The sequence below is a fragment of the Drosophila mauritiana genome, chromosome X, assembly GCF_004382145.1.
Source record: "Drosophila mauritiana strain mau12 chromosome X, ASM438214v1, whole genome shotgun sequence".
Taxonomy (NCBI): Eukaryota; Metazoa; Arthropoda; class Insecta; order Diptera; family Drosophilidae; genus Drosophila; species Drosophila mauritiana.
In genome coordinates, this window is record NC_046672.1 from 12,967,611 (window position 1) to 12,988,314 (window position 20,704).

Sequence of the window (20,704 nt, forward strand, 5' to 3'; positions counted from 1 at the left end):
TCATATACGAAAAAGAAACTTAAATAGCTGGAATCTCTTGTCTAAGGTTTGCAGAAATTCAGAAACATAATTGTCTTGTTATAAGTAATTTAAAATTGATATCAGAATAATAATAAGTACGTATATTACCAACAGTTTAAGGGACCAATTACATGGAAGTGTCCTGTGGTAATGCCACCCACCCACTAGCCCCACTTGTATGTAAGTCTGTTGATCTCGTGCTGCATTTTAAGACAGTTGCGCCGCCTACAGATAGCTCATCTGCCGGTGGGACATCCGCTTTCGCCCCGACCCGCCGCCCACACCGCCGCCCAAGTGCGCCAGACTGACACTCAGTCCGGACTCGTAGGCAGTCTGCGTTTGGGATCGGGTCTCGTTGTTCACCAGCGAGCAGCTGGGCAGGGTGTGACAATAGCGACGCAGCTGTTGCTTAAAGGCCGCAGTGGTCAATGTGTAGAGCACTGGATTGAGGGCCGAGTTCACTGGCAGCACAAGAACCGCCAGCCAGGCGTAAAGATCGGGCGAGATTTCGCAGCCTAAATGGGGTGTATATACGAGTAGTTGATAATCGTTTATAGGTGTTGCCGTTGAACTTACCTGAAAGAGCAGCCACTTTGACCACGATGATTGGCAGCCAGCAGGCGCAATCGGTGGTCACAATGATGGCAAAGCTGTACAAAGATAATATTTCAATAATTAAAAGATTTTAAATAAATGAATCATCCAAACTTACCGAGTTGCTACCACATTCTCGCGACCGCTGTGAGTGCTGCGCATTCCGCCACCCGAATCCCTTATCGCTTGCAACATACGAATGTAGGAAAAGAGGATGAAGACCAGTGACAACGTATTGACCAGGATGAACAGCAGCGCCGAGTACTCCCAACCCTGCAGTATACATTTTGAAATATTAAAACGTTCCCAGCTTTCCAAGGAAATGGTGATTACCTTCGCATAGGGATCGTGGATATGCAGCGATAAGCAGACACCATTGTTGCCATAGAAATGGTTTCCAAAGTAGGGATTGGGAAGGAGTGGAGCTGCAGCTAATCCGAAACTTATGCCCCACAACAGCAAGAGACGCAGGACAATGCTGTGGAAGTTATCATTTCAATAATTTATCATTGTTTACACATACAAGACCAAAGCTTTTGCAAACTATAATTAAGCAGTAGAAAATATATACATAGTAAGACGGCGGTCAAAACCAACATGATTGCATTACAAACAAAGTTTGTAGGGTAAACAAATTGTGATATTTGAGCAGTCAACAAATCAGCAAATGTCCGCAACAAAATTAATTAATGTAATAGAATAAACAATAACTTTGCCCAGCACTTTATTACAATTCTAGTTCACACTTACCGAACTTTTTCCGTATCCCGTGGCTTGAGGGGCCTCGTCACCGACATCAGACGATCCCAGGTGACCAATGTGAGCAGCAGCGTCGACGACTGGCAGCTGAAGGTGCTGAGGAAGCCTACACGGCGGATAAGCAATTCACATTAGCATCCCATTAAGATTGAATTGGCTAGGATGTCGAAGGATACGCACCTGCGAAGGCACAAATGCCGCTGTGCCGCCAGGTCTCCTCGTATTTGATATACTCGCCGCGAAAACTGATGTCCGCACAGGCAATCAGCGTGAGGTAAACGCCCATGAGGAAATCGCTGGCCGCCAAATGGCGAAGGTAGAGCGAGTGCTCCACGTTGCTCCGTGACTTGTAGAAGTAGCGGCCGAGCAGGACCAATAGGTTGCCCACCACGGCAATCGAGGCCATCACCCAGACACTGTTCGAGCAGATAAAGGTGGTCAGATAGAAAGTTGACCTCATTGCTACTACTACTACTGCTAATTATGAAGTTAAGCTATGTTAAATGCCAACAATTCAACCATCCTTAAAATAAGTTTCACCTAGTTGCTGCTTTTATATGTATGGTCGCTTTTTTCTTTGTGTGTATCGAAATGATAATACAGGAGCATCATTTGTGACCTTGACTTGGTCAATTGTCGTTATGCCACTACCCATAAATTCGAGCAATTAAAGAAAATTTAAGTCCTCCCTGTGGGGCCGACACCAGTTTCCCCATCCGGTTGTGTTTGACCTCGCACAATTGCCAATTGCCCGGTTGGTGTGCCTCATTATTGCAGTTCTGCTAACCAAGGATGCCACTCCGAGTGGAGTGGAATCACGAGACTTGGGCACAAAGCAAAAAGCATCAAGCAGAAAGCACAAAGCACCAAGCACAAAGCAACATCAGCGTTCGCAGGAGCAGAGGCCAGGCAAAAGTGAGTGCCAAGTGTGGTTCCATGACAATTATATAGTGTCTGCATGATGATTGGGCTTCGGACGGAGAGACCTGTAATTTATGCCAGACTTCCGCTTCCCATTCATTGGCAACACTTCTGTTATCATTATGAGTAGTCATCAATTATGCTTGACCTGGGAAACGGCTGCCAATCTCATTGAATTACTTAATTAAACGAAGTTGCAGCTCCTCGGCCAGGTTTAATAAAACCAAGAAGAACGAAGAAGACGCCAAGGGAAATAAACCTTAGCATAATCCCGCTTGGTGAGTGATTAAAAGTTGGGGTCACCAAAAGTTAGGATTATAATCTTGCCAATTATTTAAGACTAGAAACTCCAAGTTAAAGTTACACCTTAAGCGTGGAAATTTGAATTTTAGCTTTGCTTAGCAGTAAATAAATCGGGGTCACCCGATCAAACGAACTGGAGGTTATTACATCCCCGTAACGTTGTAAATTTGAGAAAAACATTCTCGGTGCGCAGCAGACACTTTCTCCATCGGATGGAAGTGCAGTTGTAAATAGAGAGGCTGGGCATCCTGGTGGCTAATAAAGGTAGAGGAAAGCCTGAGAGCAAGGATATGAAGCGAGCTGGAAAAACGGGAGCCACGCCAACGACTTGAAAACCTTAAGTATTTAATTTTTATGAAAACGTCAACTTAGAATAATGAAATAATGTTCTAAGCACAAAAGTAAGTAAATTCTCGCTGGCACCGGCATCCTGGTAGTCCTTGGGTTTCCTTGGTCCCCAGCATCCTCATGTTTGTCTGGCTGTGTATGTGCGCACGCTGGTGTTTACTTTCGCTGCGAACACATCGAGATGGAGATGGAGATGTGGATGTGGATGTGGATGTGGATGGAGTTTGAAGATGAAGATGTAGACGTCGGCATGCAGAGTGTGTGCAAAATGTGTAAAAGGCAAACAAACAAGCCGACAAGGAAGGAGCGTAATTTTCATTTTCAACAGGAATACATCCTAGACGACGACGATGAGGCGATGGCAGGCAGCCAGATAATCACTCAGCAGACTTGATGACAAGTGACTGCCGGTTGCTGGTTGCCAGTTGCCAGTTAGCAGTTACCAGTTTCCAGTTCCGAGTTCCCTATTTTCAGTTGAGAGTTTCCTCAGTTGCTGATGGGACTACTTATTTGTCTTGCCAAGTAGCTACTTGGCCAGGATACCCAATGCACAGGCAGCTCAATGTTTAGACAGCGGGTCTAGCCACTTCAAAAGACATGAATTCGGGTGTTGAGCGATTAGCACAAGGCACAAGAGCAGCGGGTATTTGGCGCCCAACGTGGGGCCTTGAGCTTTCCGTTTGATCCAAACTCGTGATTTCATTTCGATTGGGTTTTAAGTTAACACTTCCAATGCAATAAAACTACTTGAACCTAATACACACATTTAGCTTTATCAAACCATTCAAAGCAGTTGAATTAGCCCTTACATCTATTAATTAAGTTACTTTAATCATTTTGTGCATATATTTGAGTGCGCTCCTGTGCCTGGCAATCTCCTTCGTAGGCAGACGTTCTCAATGCAGTTCTCGCACTCTAATTGCAAGCGAGCTCGGTTCGGTTTAACTTCGAGGGCCATAATGACAATGATTTAATTGCATTCTAATGAATGCGATTTACACACAGACCGCAGAGCGAACGGAAGCCAAAAGCCATCAAGTTTAGCTTGGGCATTTTGCAAGGGCTCTTAGCTTGATTAAATCGAAATCATCTTACGTACTGGGGCTTAGCACTTCGTACTCACCTGCCTCGCAGTATCTGATTGTCCAGCAGGTGCAACTTGCTGCTGATGCCATCGCCGTGTGGATCACAGACCCGGACGTTCATGGCGGCGCTACACAAATGGAACCACGAGAAGTAACTGCCGGGGACAGATAGGTAAAGGTATTTCAGGTACAGGTATTGTGAATTGCTCATAACCATTACGATTTGGCTTGCTTGTTGGTTACTCACATATAATCCAGGCTGCTCAGGTTTTTTAGGACCCGCGAATCAAGGGTCTGGAAGCGATTGCCCGTTAGGAGCAGGGAGCTCAGGTTCTTCAAACAGGCGAAGGCCTCCAGGTCGAATCCTTCGATCCGGTTCTCGTTCAAGTGTCTATTGGAGTGGTGGAATGGAAATCGGAGGAAAAGGCAGAACATTTAGATGAAAGTGGTTAACACATCTGGGCTGCGCGGCTTTAAGGGCCAACGCATAAAAGCCAAGCATTGGGTTTTTTTTTTCGCTTATTTGCATTCGAGATTGGTTGCGGCAGTGGGGGGCAGGAAATCAGGAGGAGCTCAGAGCTTGGGTTCAGGCATCGGACTCAAAGTTTCATCATTAAAGTTGGGCCACCGATGCCGTGGCACGTATCCGGCATTTGTCCGCCCATCTTTCCATCTTCTGATGTTTTTCTAGAATATCTATCTTTTGATTTTTGCCCTGCATGCAAATCATTCCACAGGCTGTATTTTCATTTTCATTTTCATTTTCGTTTTCGATTTTTTTTTTTTTTGTTAACCCTCCTCAATATGCATTGCATGAATGCCATAGGACGGGATGGGGTAGCACCCATAAACTAGCAGCGAAGTTTTCGCAAATGAAAAACTGTCAGCTTTTTGGCTTTGCATTCCTTCGGCCCCGACCACCACATAGCATTATTGATAAATTAAATTCCTTGGCCAAAGCGAAACTTAAACGGCAATAAATCCAAATGACACTTGCTGCCACAGCCACAGCCCTTCCCTTCCGTCAGTCAACTTCGTGGGCTCGGGATCAGAAACCGGAGGTACCGAAGTCCTCTGGTCACGGGCCTTATGGAAGATGGAAGCCGAGCAGAAGGAAAATTCCATCGGAGGTCAGAGAAGTGACACTTGTTTTTTTAATGCCCATCAATGATGATTTGCCAAGGGGATGTACGAATTCGTGTATCGCAAATACACATGTTTAGTGGGTTTTAGTATAAGATGCTATTTCTCAAATATATATTCTAGGCAAACAACCCTATTATTCGATTCAAGAACACCTATACTTCTAAACTTCTTATTTTACAGGGTATGTGGCATGTTCTTTGCTTCAACTGCGGAATACTTACAATCCTTGCAGATTGCTGAGATTGCAAAATGTTTCATCGCGTATGTGGGATAATCGATTGCCAGCCAGAAATCTGCAATAGGCAACAGATTGATATATGTATTTATAGGTCGTATAAGTCGTATAAGCGGGGAGTATCCATCCTTTCGCATCCTTTCCACATTCACCCGGGATAACTACTCACAAGTGTCGAAGGCGTGGAAAGGGGAATGTATTCGCGGCGATGTCCTCGATCTGATTGTAAGCCAAGGACAAAGTGTGCAGATTGAGCAGGGTTCTGGGAAATCTATCTGGATCCAGACGCTTTAAGTGGTTTTCGTTCAGATAGCTACAGGATAACAAAAACTATCTATGTATAGGCACGTGTATTCACAGGGATTTGGGCTGAGAGCGGTACTTACAGCACTTCCAAACTCGTTAGTTGGGCAAAGACCTCGGCTTCGAAGTTTCCTATGCGATTGCCGCGAAGGTCCCTTAATCAAATATTTACATTTACAACAGACATATTTATCGAGACTTCGGTATTGTTTTAAATTTTTCAAGCACTTACAGTTCCTGTAACTTCTGTAGATTCACAAAATCGCTTCGTTTCAAATGATGCAGGTGGTTGCGTGCCAAAATGCTGACCAAGCCCCCCCACAAAAAATAATATGAAATAGATAAAAAATCTCATTTTAATGCTGCAAAGTTGGCAACAAAAGCCGATGCAATTGCATTCGGCCAGTGAAAAGTCGGCACATATATCTTGATTTTAATTAGCCATTAAGCGCAAGTAACAAACGCCACACGAGAAAATGCACTTTTAGCCCCTCAGAAAACGTTCCTAGCTAAATTCCATTACTACACAGAAAACAAAAGCCCAGTGACAAATCAAAAATAAATAAACTATAAGTGCTATAGCAATTATAAATCTGATATACTATCAAAAGTATTTATTATACATATATTTTCGATATTACTATATTCTATGGCTTGCCACATTCTTTTTTCTCTCAGTGTTTTATTGTCAACCGGACAGAGACAGAGCCAACTTTCGGGCCAATGCCAAGTGCAGCTGGTCCTCCGGATTCGGTGGCGCCGTGGACGGAGTGCAACGGATATATCTCCGTCCACCCATCCGAAATTCGAAATCCGCCTTCCGCCGCAAAAGTGTAACTGAGTTGTTTATGTGTTTTTGTGTGCCGGCAGTTTTGTCTATTTTGCAGGGCATTCAAAAAGGGTATTATGAATGGAAAATGAATTGTAAGGGGTAAATAAACATTTAAAATATTATGTACGTCTTTCCGTTTCGAAGACTCTTTAAACTGGATATATTTTCAAAGTAGAATTTAAAAGAATGCGCTCGTTATGTCATTTCGTAGTTAAGTTATAGTTTATCTAGGTATTAGATTTACGATTTTTACGCTCTTAAAAGAAAAGAGTATTTGTAATATAATACCTGCAAAAAAAGAGCGTTAGGATTCGTTTATAACCGGTAAGTGAATCGGTAAGTTTTGGCCTTTACCGCTTGCCCTTTTGCCAGCTGGCGTTGTTATTGTTTTTGGACCTTTCAGGGCGGCGGCGTTGGGAAAAGGGGGGCGTGGGCCTTCGAGTCACTGCACAAAACAAGTTGAAAACTTTTTACCGTCTGTGCTAATATTTTTATGCTCCGAGGCCGCGAGCCGAAAAAAAATGCGAAGAGGAGGCAAGTTGGGTGGGGGGAAAATGGGGGAAAATTGCCGCAACAATGAGGCGAAAATGCGATGCCACATTGTCAGTCGATTGGGCAAGAGGTCGGCTTTAATCCAGCAACAATGGCCCAACTTTATGGGCCAACAAAGGTTGACAGCAATTGTGATTGTGATTAGCATCGACTGGAGCACACACCCCATCCATACGTACTCGTATACATTTGTGTGTTGTTGTGGGTTTTTACTGTGCCGCCCAATTCTCATATGAGTCGTGATATAATCGACCCTCTACGTTTATTGGCAATTACTGGATTTTTGTCATTTAGCACCTCCGGCTGGCCAAAAAATAATGGCTTTTTATCGCAGCATATCTCTCTCGACCCTTTCGAAAATGGCCCAGTGCATTTGTATTGTGGGCGCAAAGTTGGCCAGCCGCAATGTGCGAAAATTTAAGCCAAGTCTCCGTTGTTATTTTGTCTAATTTGATTTATGTTTAATTAGCATAAGCACATAAATCGGCAATCGTTTTGCAATTGTATTTTTTATTGAACTTTTTTTTTTATTAATACAAATGGCCGGTAAAGCCAGCGGATGAAATAAATAAGCGAGACACTAATGCAGGTCTAAAATACGGACTACACATCCGGGAAGTTCATTGCCAATCAATGTTTTATGCAAATGGAGGGAAAATTGTGTGGTATATGTAACAATTTGAATGTTGTTAGGAAATCTGTAAATGCTAGTGCTGTTTAAGAGCTATATTGTATAAAATAACATTCAAATGTCCACAAACTCCCAGTTTGGTGACCCCGATCTCCAACTTCTACCTTACTAACTGATCACTTGCAAATGGTATACATATATATGTTAAATTAAAGTTAGTTAACTTTTCCATTTATACCAGCGAATAAGTTTGGTGACCCCGATCTGTTTGAGATTTCATGAAGTAGTCATGGCTTCTTTCAATAAGCTTAACCTGGCTATTTGGTTAGCTTATAATTGGCTAATTTACAAGTGACCTATATCCGTGAGGCAACCGGAAGTTGGCCATAAAGTAGGTGGCTTCCCACAATGAAGTGGGAAAACAGCATAGCCGGCATTAACGGACATCGACTGAACCGATACTTACAGAATACTCAATTGATTGCCCTCGGGAAAGAAGTGCTCCGGCAGATGCGGTAATTTATTATCGTCCATATAACTGGAAGGACACAATCATGAGCATAAGTTGGAGTGGGCAAATTATTAAAGATGCGAGACGGGGTGAAAGAAAAAACAACGAAAAAAAGCAGAAAACTGTTAAGTGCACATAAATAATGAGACTTAATTATGAGTTATTGTTGGGAGTGGGTCACGTTGCTGGGACAGGATACTCACAGGGTCCTCAGTGGGCTGTCCGCCAGGCGATCGAATGCATGCGAGGCAATCTCACGGATTGAGCAGAACTTCAGCACTCTGCGGAAAATGCGAAGTGAAAAAAAAAACAAAAAAAACTTAAATAAAGTAAACAAAAACGTGGGCGAGGACTCGAGCGAGTAAAACGTAATAAATATGAGATTCAATTGTAAACTTGGCACAATGGGCGTCGGCTGAAAAGTTGCCCCTATAGCTACCATAGCTACCACAACTTTTTGACCCCTCCCCCCAAGACAAGATATGGATAATAATGCGCTTTGTTTTCGTCGTGTCATTGTTTTGGCCCCAAAACTTCGGTGCTCATTTGTATGTGTAAAAGGGGGGCGGGATGGCCCATGATGAGCTCCAAGTCGGACTTGCATTCCGACTTCATTAGGAGCTGGGAGCGGAGCCACAACTTTGGTCGCGGAATTAATGTGGAATTTCATTTTTCAATTGATTCAAAATTTACATTTTCAAGGCATTTAAATCCTAACAAACCACTACGTTACATAATATTTCGTTCTGAAAAAAACTTTTCGTTTTTTCAGCATACTTTTGAACACCATTTTAAGTGATTTTATAACCGCTGCTAGAGAAAAGTTATTATTTTTCAGTAATAAATCCTTGGCAAACTGCTTTGCTAAAACCATTAGCGGCAATCGCAAGTCTTTGCGGCTAAAGAGTGTATTTCAACTTGAATTTGCTTTCCATTTGGCGAGCTTAATGGCCCAATAAATGTGTGAGTTTCACCTGTTTTTATGGCTAAATGCACGATAAGCCTATCTATTTATAGAAGTAATTGTCACCTGAATTCTTTGCCATGGAAATTCTTTCGGTAGCATTAAAAAACACAAAACAATATGTGCCTTGGGCTAAAATATTCATCATGTCAAATCTTTACACGAAATCAAGACAAGATGAATGTGTAAAATTCAGTGACTTGTTGAAAATATCCCAGGGATATAAATGAAATAGGGGCGATTAGAGCCACTGGAATATCCTTGATAATCTCCACACGTTTTCCTCATCACACGGAAGTGCGCAAATTGGCGGTCTGCAAATCGTATTTGGAGCAATGACAAGAAACTAGATTCCGCTCTTGCAAAACTTTTCGTCTTAAATTCGAGCTGAGATTGGGTAAAACTTTAATGTCATCTGAGAACTAGTAAAGTCACAGCAACACTGAAAGAAAAAAGCTTAAGCTTTTATATATATATATAAGTTACTTTTTGTTTGGACAAATAAAAAGCGCATAAGTATTTTTCAGAATTAAAAAGATTTTACTATCCTGAACATGAACTCCTTTCTTTTTTTTCGAGCCGTGTGTACTCTGCACCCACCAGTGTTGTAGATTTATACCTAGATCGTGCGAGAGCTAACAAAAACAAGGATTCGGTGGATGTCCATCTTCAGTGAATGGCGATACGACATGTACCACGAATGTCTGTTTTAAGTCGGCACACTGTGTCCTTTGGCATAGTGACACATAAACTGCAACACGATGCCGTCTGGCTCTGCATATGTACATAGTTTCTGAGTATGCTTAGCCAGCTTCGGAAGGCGGAGAGTCCTGGCTTATCCTTCCGGCTGTCTGGTTTGTACGTAATTTGTATGTGCGCCAGCGTGTGATGGCCACCAGTGATACTGATGCAACGACAACGTCGACTACGACTACTTAAAGGCACCATTAAGGACACAGCATGTCGCTAATGTTCAATGCGGTCTGGTCTGGTCTGCTGTGTTATATCCTCGTTCCGGTCCTCGTCCTCGGAAGCCTCTTAAAAATTTGAACATCCCCCCATCGCTTACAGCCGCTGCAGTTAGAGTCATCTGCTTGCATTTCCGTTTTAATTAAGAACCCGAACGGGTGTTATGACATCCCTTAGCTTACTTTGCGGAGCGGAGCAAACTCCATCAAACACCCAAGAAACTATTACTTACCGAAAACAATGTTAATGGACTTCGCTTAAATTCGTTAGCCCTAAAAGTGTTTACTTACAAGCTATCGACGTCTGGCAGTTCACTGAAGAAGGTCTCGTGGATGGTTTCGAAACTGTTTCCCGTTAGATCGCTGTAAGTCATAAAAGCGCTTATAAATTACAATTTACAATGTAGTAATAATGCATTTTGAGAAACTAAAAAACTGCATGATATTGAAGTTAGCAATCAACTATAATAAATAAACGAAACTGTACTTACAGCGTTGTCAGATCGTGCTGCGGCAGTCGCTCTGGAATATCGGTTAGCTGCTGAAATCGGCACAGAATCTCGTCACCTCGACAGGGACAGGAAAAGTTTTCGTTGGGCCAAACTAAATGAGTATTGGAGTCAATTATGTTTCAATTTTGATTCCAATGGAATGGAATGGCTTATACTATTGTTAAATCATCACTTACGGCACTCGCCAATCCTGAGATTGTCGTGCCTCCCGAAGGGCTGTTTCCTGTACAGGTGGTCCCAGTACTTGGCGTCCACCTCGTTCACGCAGTTCACCTCATCCGATGCGTCATCGCAGTCGACACTGCCGTCGCAGTTGGCCCGCTGCGGAACGCACTGCGCCGTGGTATTGCAGTGGAAATAGCCGCCAGGACACTTGTCGGCGGCGTCGGGAACCAGGATAACGGACTCAGCACCATCGATTACGCCCAGCAGCGATATCACCTCCCGCACGGGGGCTTCCGCCTCTGTGGCGTCCGCTACTTCCGTTTCCGGTTTTGTGCCGATTCCCGTTCGTATAGCTTCGTTTGCCGTCCTTGTCGCACTCTCAACTCCTTGCGCTTCATTAGAAGAAAGTGCGAGGAGGATGGAGAGTGTAAAAGTGATAGGCAGGTGAGCTGTAAGTGATCAGCAAAGCGATAACGATTAGTGCGCGTTGTAATCGAAGGACCAAGTCTGGTACAGAAAAGGATCTTCAACAATCAGAACCATTGAAATGTAAGAGAATTGAATATGTGAATACAATTTAGAAAGGCTATTACCAAGGTAAAAATAGCACTCAGGAAGTAATTGGAATGCTACCATTCAAAATGGAAATGTGGAAAGCCCCGAACCATTCGGCTAACTTATGGCCAAAGGGAATTCACAAACGTAAGCAGCAAAAATAAGAAAAAAAAACCAAAAAAGTAGAGCACAGAACAGATTTCCAACGCGCTGAAACAAACAGATGCTCTTGCCTATTTGGCTCCATAAATTTCTTAAGCAAATGGGGCCGAAATATTTGTTTAACCAATTAAATGGGTTAATTAGCATTCGATTAGCCGAAAAGCGAAATAGAAGTGAACACTCTTTGGCCCATTCATTGATGTTTCGCCCGATGCAAATACATATGTATGTGGGTAGGTAGTTTTGTATATATTCATATTTTGTATATATCTACATAAAAATATCTATATACTGAGCACTCCGAAGGAAGTTCCCTTGAGGCCGTTGTCAGTGCATTTATCATTTTTAACGATTGCACTTAAATGCGTCGCCATTTCCACCGCCCACATCGAATCGCAATTGATTGTGATCGAAATGGTATAGGTGGGGGGTTATTTGAAGTTGAAAACTGTAAATGGCAAATATGTAAAATGTGTAATAAAATTGTTTGTAATAAAAATTACGCACAGTACATTTGTGGCCCAATGGCGATGAAATGGGCCGTGAAATCCCAATCCCCACCCTTCTGCCATCCCCAGGACATTTTTGTATGTAGTATTCATATTGCCCCCCATCCAGCCGAAATCCTTTCGATTTTACTGGGCCTTCGATAAGGCATCATCCACATCCACATCCACATCCACATCCACATCATCAGCATGACTGGCTTTTTGACTTTCTGATGGACACGATGTCATGACGGGAAATGAAAGGAGCATAATAAAGAAATGAAACAACCTGTACAAAAAAGTATAATTATAATGCGAAAACGGAAAAGGTAAACAAATGCAAATCAAATTAAATCGAGGCAGGAATATATCGAGCTCAAGGGGTAATGATACCATCGAAGTTTGTGTACCCTATGTCGCAAATGCAAATATAATTGTGGGGCAAAAATATCCTTCCGGGCGAGTAAAGTTATAAAAGTAGGTGTGTAGAACTTCCCCTTTTGTTTCGTATCTAATATTAACCGATTTTTTGTATGCCTAAGTTCACTATCTATATATTTAAATTAGCGTGTCGAAAATACAAAGTCCATCTGTGTTGTTAAATAAACATGCGACCCGCAAAAGAAAATATGCACTTGGTCAAATTGAAAAGTCAACATAAATAGAAAAATATGTGCAATCTGCTGTTGATTTTAGATATTAATGTAACCTTTATATATTTTTAGACACAAAAGGGGAATAATCATGGGTCTTAAAAAACATATTTGCCGAACGGCAAATGGATAATTTCAGGCAGTCGAAAACATATGGCCCATGTCCCCCATGTTTATCCGCATAAACAAGGACCCCGGGATGTCCTGGAATGGCAATTGCATTGCATTGGAGGTCATAACTCAGGCGGCGGAGAGGAGAACGGATTGCAATTACGGCCCGAGATGCAGACCGGTGACTGGAGACAGTGAAGAACCAGGAGGTCAGAGGACAGGATGACCAGGATGAGAGGGACTGCCACAATGGGAACTGAATTGAAATGGAAATGATGCGCAGGGGCGGCGACTCTATAAAAGTGTAATTAAGCGCGCCATCCAAAGGCGGGAATGGGGATCCGAAAGCCAGGACAAGGACAAGGACATAGCGCATTTGACACGTGTTGCTAATGTGCATGGGTATGGGTATGGGTATGGGTTTCCGGCTGAAGGGATAGGGACAGGAACAGGAACGGGGAAAGGGAACGGCACTGAAACTGGAACTGTGAACTGGGATAACTTGGAGCAGCAGCCTCCGCAGCAATCCAATCCAATCCCATTCCATGCCAGCCAACTGCCCCCGTAAACCCGACGAATGCCGATGGCGTATCAACGTTTTGTCAACACATTTGCGGCAAATTGAAATGTTTGATGTGTGCGGCTTGGACTCGTCTGGCTGGCTACTGCCATGATTGATGAGCTAGATCTCGGCAGGGGGCATCCGCATCCGCAGCCGCTCTTTCCCAGCTTTTCTTTCAGCTTTTCTCGGTCGCAAGTGCATGCTGCAGGAACGCCTTCGCTCAGTAAATATACTTTTACAACTTTGTAGCTCATAAATTCTCATTGAGCCACTCAATGAGGTGGTGTTGCACCTTCGCTGTCAGTGCCCTTATTCCACAGTCATCATCTGGGGAACCTTCACTAAAGGAAATCCTAATTGCAGAGCAAGTGCTTCGGGCTAAAAAAAGTTATGGAACAAAAGTATTTTTGACTAAATGCTGGAATTCTGCATTCCTCAAGCTGAAATTCCGACAAGCAGTCGAGCTAGCCATATACATACAGTGAAAGAAAAATTTGTACCATTTCTAAAACAAATTTAGCCCAAATTGGTTGACCACAGAGACGTTAGATGCATTAAATTCGTTCTGGCTATAATATTTAAGATTTTGCTTTCGGTGTACCAGCACTCCCAAACACTTTATCAGACCACCCTACAAATGGACTCCGATTTGTTTATCCAGTCTGACCCTCGGCCTGCCCCCCAATTAATCCCCACCCACGTGAGCTCCAAGAATCGGTCGAAAGTGGCCCCCGGTGGTAAAAGTTGCAGGTTTTCGCTGGGCGGCTGGGCGTGGCGCAATTAAAAGAAACGAAAACCTAATAGGAACTCACGAAAATAGAAGTCAATTGTGCTGGACGAGTTGGTAAACAAATTATCTGCAGTTCGATATGTCCGATGCCCATTTCAATGTCCGCCGATCAATATCTATTAGATCATCTGATGAATCACAGTTCTCAGTTCGATCGGTGGAACTAGTGGAACTACAACGGGTGCTAAACTAAATACAACTAACTATCTGAAACTTAAAAGTTGATGAGTACTAAGCATTTGTGCGAATGCCTTGTTTCAGGATTTTCACCATGAGTTGGCATCTAATTTATGTTGTGTGGCAAACAAAAGAGTGCTGGGCCAGCATATTAAATGGATTTGGAATGGGAATAAGCTATAGCTATATGTCTATAGGACGGACCATTACGACATCTACTAAAAACTGCTGAGAAATTCCAAAAGCTTTATTCACTCGACTGTTTAGATTCAAACGGCTACCGAGTTCAATTTTCGGTATTGGAAAGGAATTTTTATACCCGCCCAAAATGGAAAAACAAAAGCAGCACAATTTTCGCCTAACAACAAAGTTGTAAACATCAAATTCAAAAAATTCAAGAGCTAACAAAAAATCAAAAATAATATAAAAAACAAAAATTATAAAAACAGCGGGCAATGATAAACAAAAAAGGCTTGTCAAGTGCCCATTCGCAATGGGTTAAGTTCATATGTATATATGTATATATATATATATATGCACATATATCAATCGACTATATCTTCGACGGGGCTTTATTTTTAAAGCAGAGCTGCGAATGCTTAGCCATTCCATTTGGGAGATTCATTTGGGTTTACCACACTTAATTACCCGATGGAAATTAATCATTTCATCGCTTTTTCGGATGCGGACTCCAATGGGAAACCATCGCAATGATTTGGGTATAGGAATTGGGAAAGGAATTGGGATTGGGATTGGGATTGGCATGGTATGATGATGATAATGGTAATGGTGGGTGGTGTTTGTCAATAGTTCGGCTATTTGAACTGCCGCTGACAGCAGGCCGAATACAAATGAAAACAAATGCGATGCGAAATGCTTAATGCTTAATGCCCATGCGTTTGCCTCTCAGGGGTCAGGGGTCAGGGGTCAGGGGTCAGGGGTCATGTGACACAAGAAGACCGGGAAAGTCCTGGCGAAATTAAGCGGTTTCTAGCCTGCTTTCGGTGCACAGTGAGAAACTATCAACGAAACTAGGAATGGAATTCCGCAAATATCGAATGCCTGCGAATATCATGCAGTCGTCGAATTCAATTGAAATTATATCATGATATAATTATGATTATTAAATGATATAAAGATATCAATAGGAAGTAAAATATAACATCGTTTTTTTCTCACTGCAATTTGACGATTTGCCTTATTGCTGTTATTTGCCTTTCCTTTTTTTTATCTGTCCTTCTCAGTTAGGCTTCAATCAGGGAATTACGCTAGCCATTTTTCATTTTTCCACTTGGCAGGGTCAGAGGTCACATCACTCACACACACACACAGGCACGCGCCAGCACATATGTAAATACCGTAATACCCTTGTTTTATCCGCTATTCCTATTCGATTTACCATACAAAATATAAAAGACCCCTGTCTGATTGCTGTCCCTGATTTTTTGGCCTAAATTAAAGATATTCGAAAATGTGATGGCCAATGGGAGTTAGCTTTGATCTTATTTAATTTTATTAGATTAAATTGTTTGAGATTTCTCAAAGTATTTGCCTCAAATATCGATTTATCTTACAGGGGAATACCCCATACACTTCGAAGCGATATTTCGATCATCGATGTTCGTACTGTAAATCGATAAATATCACAGCCACAAACTCAACAGCTTGTGGCACTGCGTGTGTGAAAACAAAAGGTAGAAACGTAATTATACAATTTCACCACAACTGTAATCGATCGAACCTCCAGAATGGAGGAGGATCACTATATGATCCTGGGCGTGGATCCCAACGCTACCGAGTCGGAAATCAGGCAGGCCTACAAACGAATGGTACTCATTTACCATCCGGATAAGAACAAACATCCACGAACGACGGCTCAATTCCGGAAGATCAAGGAAGCATTCGATGTGCTGTCAGATCCGACGTCCAGGAGGGCATACGATGGAGCCGTTGAGCGATCGAGGCATGCGGATACAAGGAATAATTCTCATAATTCGGCGGGTTACCAGCCAAACGGATTCAGACAAACTGAAACGGAATCCACGAGCATTATACCCACTGTGTGCGCCGTGGGCGGCGCACTGCTGGTGGCTCTTTTTGTTGGATTCGGAGCCTCCAGGATAATGAGCAGATCGAATAATAATCATTAGGTAACACACCAAGTCTACATAGCGAATATCGGCAATACAAGTTGACGAAGTCTGTATCATATATATATTTTATTATATATTATATATCAAAATTATCAATATTATATTATGTTATCCAAATATTTTAATGGTTAAATTTTGTATAAGTTGCGAATATAAGAAAGCACATGAAATGTGTGGTATATGGGCAATAATTTGAATAAATCGTGATCGTATTGTGCTTACTAAAACCCAGTGACTGCTAAAAGTTGAGAATCAATTATATCGCATTGAACAGCTATTTCCGTTTTCTTAACGAGATTTCCCAAGTGCATAATGTTTAATCTGAGATAAATCGACAAGCTTGGAATATATGATTCAAGTTGGTCCATATATTATTTGCCGTAAAAAGTTTTCGAATGGCAAGGAAAACTTCGTTGAAACTTCATTCTTTCTTCTAGGTGCTTCGTTGATATTTGTTTATGTTGCGAATTCAATTATTTGCCAACTTGAAATTGAACGAATAAACAGTTAGATAAGTACTAGTACTTAGTAGTAAAAATCACGTTTAAATCCACAGACATTTTTGAAACATCCCTATTGTTCGAGAAGAAAACCAAACAAAAAAAAAATGAAAACGCAACTCTTGCTTCACCATTTTCTTTGATGGCAAAATGTGTTTTCACTTCTTTAGCGAGCTGCGTATTTCTGCAGGACCTCTGATCCCTCGGGATTTCCGTTTGCCACCCAAATAGCGGAATGGATCCATTCGCACTTCAATCATATAAGAGCTATATGACCCCGCCCCAATCTCAAACCCAATCACTTTCCATTCGGGGTTTGCCCGGCGCATCCTGTTTTATCCTCGCTTTTTTCTCGCCAATCATTCAGAACGCCTAACATGTCCGCTTCGGATTCAGAATGAGATGCCTTGAGGGCTCAACGGCTGAACGCTGAACGCTGAACACCGAAACACTTCCGAGTGAACCCCTAATGAGGCATAACCTTTATGGCGGGCACTGTACTGTCATTGCCGCCGCCATTGGCAATTCAATTATGCGACGCCTCAAAAGAGAACACCACAAAATTATATGGATTACTTGATCAACTTAAAAGCCCGAGTGGATCTGGACTGGACCCACGCTCCGAAACTTGATAGTGGGCCTTCAATTCATTGGCCCTCTGGAAATTGGACATCGGACGTCGGGGCATCGATTAGCGTCCGCCGGATAATGATACGGACACGGATACGGATACGGACATGGACGGGGAACCGAATGGCGATGTCTAAGCGGATGCTTAGGAATGTGGGGGCACTCGAAAAAAAATGTAATAGAGTAGTAATGGAAATTTAAAAACAATATTTAATTTAATATAAGTTAATTCGCTTGAACTGGGATTTATCAGATACATTTATGTATCTATCTATTTACTTATATATTTATTTACATATTACATAAATATGTGTGCATTTAAGCCCTAAACTCCCTGTTAAACTGATCACATATTTATTCGAGTGTGCGACTAGATGCTAATGGATCCGCTGCAGTGCACCCACATGCGGACCAACTGAAACTGTAGAACCGCCGGCCCATAAATAACGATTGCTGGCCGTATTCAAGTTACCTAAAAGCGGAATACCGGAGTTGGGTGCAAAATGGGTATATGGTTATATGGGGATTATTACTCCAGAGTCATATCCGCATATTTTCGGTTGGCATTTGCCCGCCGGCGACAAGTTCTTAAGTGGAAAATCGCCGGGCTTCCACTTACACACTCGCATATGAATTTGTTCGAGTGTGTGTGTGTGTGTGAGTCACGGAAAATCGGGAAAAAATCGAGGGGGCGAATTCGAAAAGAAAAAGAAGTTGTTGGCCACGCGCACTTTAACCCTTCCGATTTCAGGAGTTTCGCTGCCTGAGTTACAATTTGTTTTTTCCGCTACTCCGGTAAATTTGGGCCGGGTTACTTTGCCCAGCTTAAGCTTTGTAACTAGGATTATGTCTTACGAAGGGAACAACGTTTTGAAGAAAAATCAGCAATTAACACTGGGCCAATTGGTAACTAGCATTTCACATCCTTTTCATTCATCCTTGGCAATCGTTATGCAATGCCTTTTGTGCAAAAAAAAAAATGATTTCGTTAATTAGAGTGGTTGCTTTCAATGTAATATCAAAGTAAAAATGTTTGTACCTTTGGATTTTTATTTTCTAAATTTTGCCAGTGGGTACAGGGCAACATCTGAACTAAATGCCATCATTAGGCAATCCCACGACTAAGCTTATAATAAATACAGAAAAAAAACTAATAATTACCCCAAGCAGCTTACGCAAATAGTTTTGGTGAATTTAATAGAATTTGTGGGGAGGGGGGAGGGGGTGTGGGGAAGGGAGACTACCCCCACTTAATTGACACATTCCACTTGTTTTTCGTGGCTCATTAAAAGATGTGGCTTGTGGGGGGGGACTAGACAAATAATCCCCGTAGCCAGGGCGCTATATATATACATATATATTTGTGCTTCATGGTGGGGATGAACGGATTTGTCTAAGCTGCCAACGCAGTTACAACTAATAACACAACTTTGGGGCATCAAGCGTTGTCAGGTCAGCGCCCAGTTTTCTGGCCACAGGAACCGCAAGGACCCTGGTCCACCCTAGTCCAGCCTGGTCCACCCTTCCACCTTTTCAAACCGAGCGCATCCTTCTCGCCCAGGCATTTACAATTCATTCGGGCACATAAATCTAAACGGCACCACGCACTTACACTTAATGACATTTTATTACAAAATTTTAACACAGACCCATCCATCGACAGAGATAGCAATAGACATGGCCGGCACTGGGAGCGACAGAGAGGGCGCGAAAATCCAGCCATTGAGGCGTCAGCTCCATTTTAATAACATAAATTAATATGCAAATTGGAACAGAATTTTAATTGAAAATCGGTTTCGATACAAATACATTTGGGCCACAGTGTTTTCGGTGCATTTTCGAACCGCCCAACGCGAATTCCTGTCAATCATCAACATTTTGATTGGATTCTGTAAAATGTTTTGGCATAATGATTTTACATTTTTACACCTAAGGAAACCTGAATCATTCTCAGTTATATTCTCAGTTTCTTAGCATTTTTTTTGATGCTATAAACAGTTGCATTTATCTATTTGCAAACTCTTTCAGTACTCCAATTATATAACTTTAAACATTAAAAAAAAAAAAATTCTGTATCTAATGCACATTTTATTCGCAGACATTTCTGTTTCCCCGAGCTCAAACTTTATTCGAAAAACTTCTTGGTGCCCTTTGAACTTTGTCAAACATCCAGCACTTTCGTCACTTTTGCACCTTTTCGTGCATATAACTTTCGGAATTTCTTTGTAACATTTTTTCATTTTCGAAACTTTTGCAAAAAAAAAAAGTTTTGTTTTTGCCATCACTATCCATTTGAAAAAGTTCAAGCCTGTATTCAATTTCATGCCATTTTTCCCAATGATTTTTTGTAGTAATTTAATTTCGAATCCAAACTTGAAATACATTCTATGGTTTGAAAACTTAAACAATCTACCTTATACATATATATTTCTTATGAACTTCGTAGTAAACCCCCAATTATCCCATGGATAACATCCACCCAACCATCCAAAATCTCAGCCACTTTCACATCCCCAGATGGTCAATATCTTGGCCGGGTTTATTATTTCGATTCGCGTTAAAATGCCACACAAACATTGCGGATAAAGTAGATAAAAACCTATACACATTGGAATCGTGGAATATCTGGCTTCTCTCTATAACTGCACCGATAAATATACACACAAACAAAAAAGGGGTATTGTTTATTTTTCCGGGACGTACGCATGATCGCTATTGACATCCAGGGAGTTCTTCGCTTTTTTTCCACCGTCTCAACGGGCAATAAACAATATTTAATTATAGACTCTGATGGGCACAGCACAAAAAAAAAACATACAAAACAAAAGGAATCAAAATCAAAATAAAACTTCGCCGCACTTCAATGTAAGATCGCGGATCGGTGGATCCAAAAATATATGCACGGATCAGATCACGGGCGGTATATAGTCGAAATAAAGTCGATTTTTGGTCCGCAGCGACGCGCGTTCGCCGCCAACGATAACAAACAACTGAGCTGAAAAAAGGCGAGCGAATGCCTGCAACATGTGGCATGCGGCTTTTCCAGGTGCCCCGCCCACTGGCGCCGGCCAAC

At 42.1% G+C, this 20,704-nt stretch overlaps 2 protein-coding genes across 2 annotated transcripts; one reads left to right on the forward strand and one right to left on the reverse strand.

Annotated features, from left to right (window-relative positions):
• Window positions 1-27: 27 nt before the first annotated feature.
• LOC117148126 (relaxin receptor 2) lies at window positions 28-20,353 on the reverse strand. The gene is made up of 18 exons (XM_033315350.1): window positions 20,335-20,353; window positions 10,862-11,299; window positions 10,665-10,776; window positions 10,465-10,536; window positions 8,445-8,522; window positions 8,197-8,268; window positions 5,948-6,019; window positions 5,799-5,870; window positions 5,582-5,725; window positions 5,399-5,470; window positions 4,279-4,422; window positions 4,070-4,186; window positions 1,555-1,790; window positions 1,366-1,480; window positions 949-1,093; window positions 734-888; window positions 598-671; window positions 28-536 (listed from the first exon to the last, which is right to left on the reverse strand). Exons 1-18 carry the CDS (start codon window positions 20,351-20,353, stop codon window positions 247-249), a joined length of 2,427 nt encoding a protein of 808 aa, XP_033171241.1. The 3' UTR covers window positions 28-246.
• On the forward strand, window positions 15,989-16,728 carry LOC117148132 (chaperone protein DnaJ-like). Its single transcript, XM_033315357.1, has one exon. The coding sequence runs from the start codon at window positions 16,097-16,099 to the stop codon at window positions 16,496-16,498; it is 402 nt and encodes a 133-aa protein (XP_033171248.1). The 5' UTR covers window positions 15,989-16,096; the 3' UTR covers window positions 16,499-16,728.
• Window positions 20,354-20,704: the final 351 nt, after the last annotated feature.

Bases quoted from the DNA above. Each gene is read 5' to 3' on its own strand.
- LOC117148132 (XM_033315357.1), top strand. From the start codon at position 16,097: ATGGAGGAGGATCACTATATGATCCTGGGCGTGGATCCCAACGCTACC.
- LOC117148126 (XM_033315350.1), bottom strand. The intron at 10,537-10,664 runs GTAAGTACAGTT...TATGACTTACAG, and splicing joins CAGCACGATCTGACAACGCT to CGATCTAACGGGAAACAGTT. The intron at 672-733 runs GTAAGTTTGGAT...ATCTTTGTACAG, and splicing joins GAGAATGTGGTAGCAACTCG to CTTTGCCATCATTGTGACCA.